At 36.9% G+C, this 6,000-nt stretch overlaps 1 protein-coding gene across 1 annotated transcript in view; it reads left to right on the forward strand.

The window, feature by feature from the left end:
- The window catches only part of ALS2 (alsin Rho guanine nucleotide exchange factor ALS2), a 72,244-nt gene extending 66,534 nt beyond the window's left edge, over positions 1 to 5,710 (forward strand). The window contains exons 30-34 of the mRNA XM_047084861.1: positions 1,134 to 1,179; positions 1,382 to 1,443; positions 1,979 to 2,128; positions 2,343 to 2,439; positions 4,382 to 5,710. Of these exons, the coding sequence (XP_046940817.1) occupies positions 1,134 to 1,179; positions 1,382 to 1,443; positions 1,979 to 2,128; positions 2,343 to 2,439; positions 4,382 to 4,420 (394 nt within the window). The 3' untranslated portion in view covers positions 4,421 to 5,710. The remainder of the gene's footprint in view (positions 1 to 1,133; positions 1,180 to 1,381; positions 1,444 to 1,978; positions 2,129 to 2,342; positions 2,440 to 4,381) is intronic.
- The last annotated feature ends 290 nt before the right edge of the window (positions 5,711 to 6,000 follow it).

Below are 6,000 nucleotides of genomic sequence, written 5' to 3' on the forward strand. Positions count from 1 at the left end.
TTATTTGTGTGTGTGTATGAAATGTTTGTGTGTGTGTGTGTATATATATGTAAATTTTAGCTATCCCATCTGATATTTTGCTGTTCTTTAAAACAAAATACATGTTTATAGTTTCAGAAAAAATTAATTGTATTTAGTCTTTGATGGTCTTCCTTCCCTTCTTTTTCTTTCCTCCCCATGTACAATTTGTAATTTAAAATTTTTTTTTTTTTCAACGTTTATTTATTTTTGGGACAGAGAGAGACAGAGCATGAACAGGGGAGGGGCAGAGAGAGAGGGAGACACAGAATCGGAAACAGGCTCCAGGCTCTGAGCCATCAGCCCAGAGCGTGACGCGGGGCTCGAACTCCCGGACCGCGAGATCGTGACCTGGCTGAAGTCGGACGCTTAACCGACTGCGCCACCCAGGCGCCCCTACAATTTGTAATTTAAAAGTTTTAGAAGTGCTTTGTTGTAGAGCATTGTTTCTTGTCATTCCGGGAGAACACATTATCCTTTCTTCTGGTACGATGATAAAGCTGATCACCCCAGCACCATTAATTATATATTTGTGTTCTAAAAAAAAGTGAACAAGCCTTAATCAGAAAGTAAATTTTTTCAGTGGAATAATTTCACATTAAAAATGAGATAAAACTGAGTGAAGGAAAGATTTTGGCCAATACTTGGTAATATCTGTAATGTATAGGGTTATTGTAGTATTCATTGACAGATCTCTTAGGGACAAGATAGAAGCTCTTAAATTACTTGTGGAATGTTTATTAAAACTATCTCTGGGGGCGCCTGGGTGGCTTAGTTGGTTAAACGTCCAACTCTTGATTTTGGCTCAGGTCATGATCTTGAAGTTCCATGGGATTGAGCCCTGCTTGGGATTCTCTCTGTCTCTCTGTGTCTGTCGTCTGTCTGTCTGTCTCTCTCCCCCTCTCCCCCCTCCTTCCCTCTCTCTCTGCCCCACCCGTGCTCACTTGCTCACTCTCTCAAATAAAGTAAACATTTTTTAAAAAACCAGAACACTTTATCTGTGGAATAGTTATTTTAAATGGGGACAGGGAAGGCAATGTAGCCATCAACTGTTTTTATGGGGATTAATCTTCCCTAAGTAATAACTTGTATTAACAGTGTGGATTCTATTGTAGGAAATTTTGGCCAATGACCTTGTCAATCCTTGGAGAGAGTAAAAAGGTATAGTAGATTTCATGTCCTCAGCAAATATGTTTTTCTTTGATGTGGGGTGTTCAAGATAGCAAAAAAATTCCATTTTACTTTGGTAGAATAGTACCCAAGCATGAGTTATTCACTGAAGAATTGTGCTGTGCCATTATTTTTTACTGTTACTGCAGAAGACAGCTTTCCTCTTTGATTTTCATAAATTCTCTTTTTGCAGGTTTTGCCAACCACAAAAGATGCTTGTTTTGCCTCAGCTGTAGAATGTCTACAGCAGATTAGGTAATCTCTCCTTTGCTGAAAATCACAAAAATCAAAGTAGTAGTTAGTCTATTAAAATGTTAATGAGATCTTATCCTAACCTAAGCTCTAAGTGCTCCTTTCAGTCCTAGATGGTGTCACACTCAGCCTGGAGATCAGAAAAGGCTGTTTTGAGACATTTGGCTTTTACTCTACAAGTCCCTGGTATTTTCAAAAAAGGTGGAGAGCCTACCCAGAAATGTATCTACATAATCACATCTTTAGCCAAATGGAAATTAACCAAATTTAATTACTCAGAGAAGAGCATATATTAGAAAAATAAGATCCTGGGTAAAAGGAGATAATCTATGACTTAGTGAATTCTTCCATAAGAACCATAGATCGTTGGAGGTTTCTTTTCTCAAAAAAACTGTGGGATTACAGTGGTCATCCCTTCCAGCAACTCATTATGCCTGAAGTGTCCAATTTAAGGCACCCCAGGAGGGTATATTGTCAAACAATATTTAATATTAAGCAGTTCATAGGATTTTTTTTTTTTTTTTTTAAATAACAACAGCACGACATTTACCCCGTCAGACAAACTTAAGGTCATCCAGCAGACTTTTGAAGAGATCTCTCAGAGTGTCCTGGCATCACTTCAGGAAGACTTTTTATGGTCCATGGATGACTTGTTTCCTGTTTTCTTATATGTGGTGCTACGGGCCAGGTGACCAACCTTTTCTGACTTTATTACAGTGACTCATTTTAACAAGTGCTTTTTCTGAATTGATGACAGTAATATGCTCCCCTACTAGGAAAAAAAAAAATTCTGTTTACCCATTTCAGTATGGTGAGCTGTTCTTTATTTTCCCTCACATAGATTCAGAAGGAAGATATACATATAAATAGGAGTAACTCAGTATCTTTATCTTATTGGGCAGGATTAGGAATTTAGGCTCCGAGGTACACCTCATTGAGGATCTGATGGACCCGTATCTTCAGCATGGGGAACAGGGTATAATGTTCACCACCTTGAAGGTAAGTATAGGTGATATTTAATTTTTTTAATCTTAAAATCTGTCCTTAATTTGCCATATTATATATCTATCATTAATCATTGTCTCCTTTATACAGAGGTTTAATGCAATCATTAAATGCCTTTAGAGTACATATTGTTAATATTTTAAAATATAATACATTAAAAGTAGAATCAGTTCTTCTTCAAAATACTAAAGCACATTACCCAATCTTCCCTATAAATTGACCATTAAAATCATTACAAGTGCTTATAAAGGTAGACCATCTTTATAAATGTAACTCTAGAAAAGAAACAGAAAGGATTCTTAGTGTCCAAAAGTATCTGGCACTAGTTATTTAATGGAAATGAGGTAAAACACAGAAGGCAATATGTATGTAATGAATATGAATTGTATCTTCTTTTTTCTCCATGTATTTACTGTAACCAGTGTGTTACAAATGAGATTCTCTAGTACGAGTAGTCTAGGGTTTGTTGGAAGTTATTTTAGTTCCCTACCTTGATTTTTCTTGGAATTTGGTAGAATAATTCTGTGTGTATATTGGAAGAACAACAAATTGAAAATGGCATAAACACTTCCGAAAAAAAGGATTAGACCCACTCTGCCAGTTAGTAAACTTTCATAAAAATACAATAATTAAGATAGTGTGTTCCTGTTACAAGAATGGACATTACCTCTAATAGAAGGGATAGCTGTTGTAAAGGCAGTGTTATAATAAAAATTTCACATGTGAAAATGGAAACACCAGTACAAAAATAGAAAAGAAAGGAATTATTTAAAAAATGCTTAAAGTACTGGGATAGCTTATTACCTGTTTTGGAGGGAGGGTAGAATCAGGGCAGAATCACCTGCATTGCAAACTATAGATGCTTTTTGATTTTTAGGCAAAAGGAAGTGAGAAGGAAAGACAGGCAAATTAAAATGAGAAAAAGAAATTAGAACTTAATGTCAGGTTTCTGGCTTGGGTTAATTGAACTTTTGAACTGAAATACCATTAACATTTCTATTAAATTGAAAAGGGTGGTGGAATTGGGGAAAATAGTGGCTACCAATGATTTACATTATTAGTATTCATGTTCTATGAAGAGCATTTCTCATATATCACCAAGGGAGAAACAATTAGTATATTTATATGTAGGAATATCCTCGACCTCACTGAAAATCAGAGTACTGTAGATTTAAACAAGGTGCCATTTTGTGCCTACTAAATTAGCAAAGATGTTTTAAAATTATACCCAGTGCTAGTAGGGGTATAGCGAAATCAGAATTATTCCCATATTGCTGATAATGGATTAAATAATAATCACCTTTGGAAAGCTTTTGTTACTAACATTGATATCAGCCACATCAAAAATGTTCTCGGAGTTTGAGTAAATGCACTCCTGGGGATTTATTCTGAGGAATTAAAGAATGGACAACATTGTGTTTGCTTTGGCTGAGGTGTTCTTTGTAGTGTGAGTAACTCCCAACCTGGATACTTTCAGAATCACCTGGGAATGCTTCTTAAAAAGTTGTTGCTGAAAATTCTGACTCACTGGGTCTGGAATGATACTTAACCTTAATTTGCAGTTTCTTAAACTTACTAGATGATTCTGATTACAGTTGTTTGTGTACCTTATAATGATCAGCATATTCTAAATGTCTGATCAGTAGTGGCTTAGCCAATTAAGGTATTTCTACTCATTGAAGAATATTAAACAGCTTGTAAAAAGTTTGTTTTGAGAATTAGAAAGTGTGCAAAATTTTATCTCCACTAATTACAGCTAGGCAAAATAGACATTGGATATGGGGACTAGAAAACAGGGAAAAAGAAAGCAACCAACTGATTTGGTTGGAGCTATCAGTATTAAACAAAGATTTCCTTTCTTTAGTCTCCTGTGCATTGCTATGTTTGTATAATTTCTTTCCAAGTAAATTTTAAATTGTTTTGAACTTTTTTTCAGGCGTGTTACTACCAGATCCAGCGTGAGAAGCTTAACTAGGATGCAGAACAGCCTGACAACTGGATTATCTGTAGGGTGTTTAGCACCATCTGGCGTCTTCCTGTAGTGGCAAAAAAGAATGGTGTTGAAATTAGGACGTTGTATTATTTTGGTTGTTATCTCTGAGCCTTACTAATGGTGATAGCTCTGAGTCCAGAAAAAAGACTATGGTTTAAAGGGAGGAATGAAAAGGACATAGGATTCAATTAAACCAGTCCCTCGCCTATGTTAAATTCCCAAAATATCACACATTTACTGTTTGGAAAAAGAGGATATCCCTTCCTACAGTAAAGACTATGCCAGCTACATGAAGTCGTAAGAGAAGTTCTCAGTATAGCTTCTTACATTAAAGAAGTTAATAAATATTTTTGAGTTTCGGGTTTGCCTGCAGTTACCCCAGGCCCTTTTGCAAGGAGCAGATGGTACTTGAAACTATTGTAGCCACACTATGCCTTCCTGAATTCCTTGCAGTCACGTGTGCATCATGCTTCTTTGCTGAAGGAGGGGGAAGAGGACCTTCTAAAACTGCAGTTTTAACTTTTTCTAAGCTTTTCCACTAGGTAGTGTTCATGATGGGAGAGGTTCTATGCAGTGACTACCGCACCCTGACCCCAAACATGGAACACATCTAAATAGGAGTCTTCTGCCTCCTGATTAGGAAGAACATAGGAAATTTGTTCTTGGATTCCTTACAGTGCTACAGAGTGAATACACTGGAATTCAAACACTGACTCTGAGCTGCTATGGAACCTCATTTGTCCATGTGCAAATGCTGTATTCCGAGGCCTGTGAATGAGAGCCTGAAGAGCTTTTGCATGTGGGCTGTGTTTTGGAGCAGGACTGAATTCTGGGAAATAGCATCCATCCTTGATCTAGCATTCTTCCCTCTACCTCGCACTGAACTCACAGAGGGGAAGAAAAAAGGAAACAAGCTTTGGCTTTTCCCATCTCAAAAGTATTGTAACACCTCAACATTTTAGTGTTTTGCTTTTTACCTTTTTTTTTTTTTTTAACGTCCTATTGTAAATGGTTGGTTTACACTGTACTAGTAACACTAGTAGTTGTTTTGAATAACATAGGTGCTCTTCCTCATCTCATCTCCTACACACCATGGTGAGCATACAGAGTGTCCTCCAGATTTATGTTAACATCAGCAAATGTTAATCAGTTTTGAAAAAGGATCATGGTTTCTGCTCTACTTTATAATCAAGACGTGTTTATTAAAATACTGTTTTGGAATGTTGGCTGTAATGTAACAGCAATTTTCATAATAAAAGACATTCATCTCTATGAGGTTGTTTTATGATTGCAAAAGAAATAACACAGGGCATCCTAAAAAAATTTTTTTTTTTAGTTTATTTTGAGAGAGAGAGAGAGAGCGCACCAGCAGGGGAGGGCCAAAAAGAGAGGGGGACAGAGGATCCGAAACAGGCTCTGTGCTGACAGCAGAGAGCCCAATCTAGGGCTCGAACTCAACGATGAGATCATGACCTGAGCTGAATGAAGTCAAATGCTCAAGCAACTGAGCCACCCAGGCATCCCAGGGCAGCCTAAAAACTTAAACCCAGCCTTAGTTTTTG

The sequence above is a fragment of the Lynx rufus genome, unplaced genomic scaffold, assembly GCF_022079265.1.
Source record: "Lynx rufus isolate CCGP_SWC_20201006 ecotype Redwood Valley unplaced genomic scaffold, mLynRuf1.p SCAF_2, whole genome shotgun sequence".
Taxonomy (NCBI): Eukaryota; Metazoa; Chordata; class Mammalia; order Carnivora; family Felidae; genus Lynx; species Lynx rufus.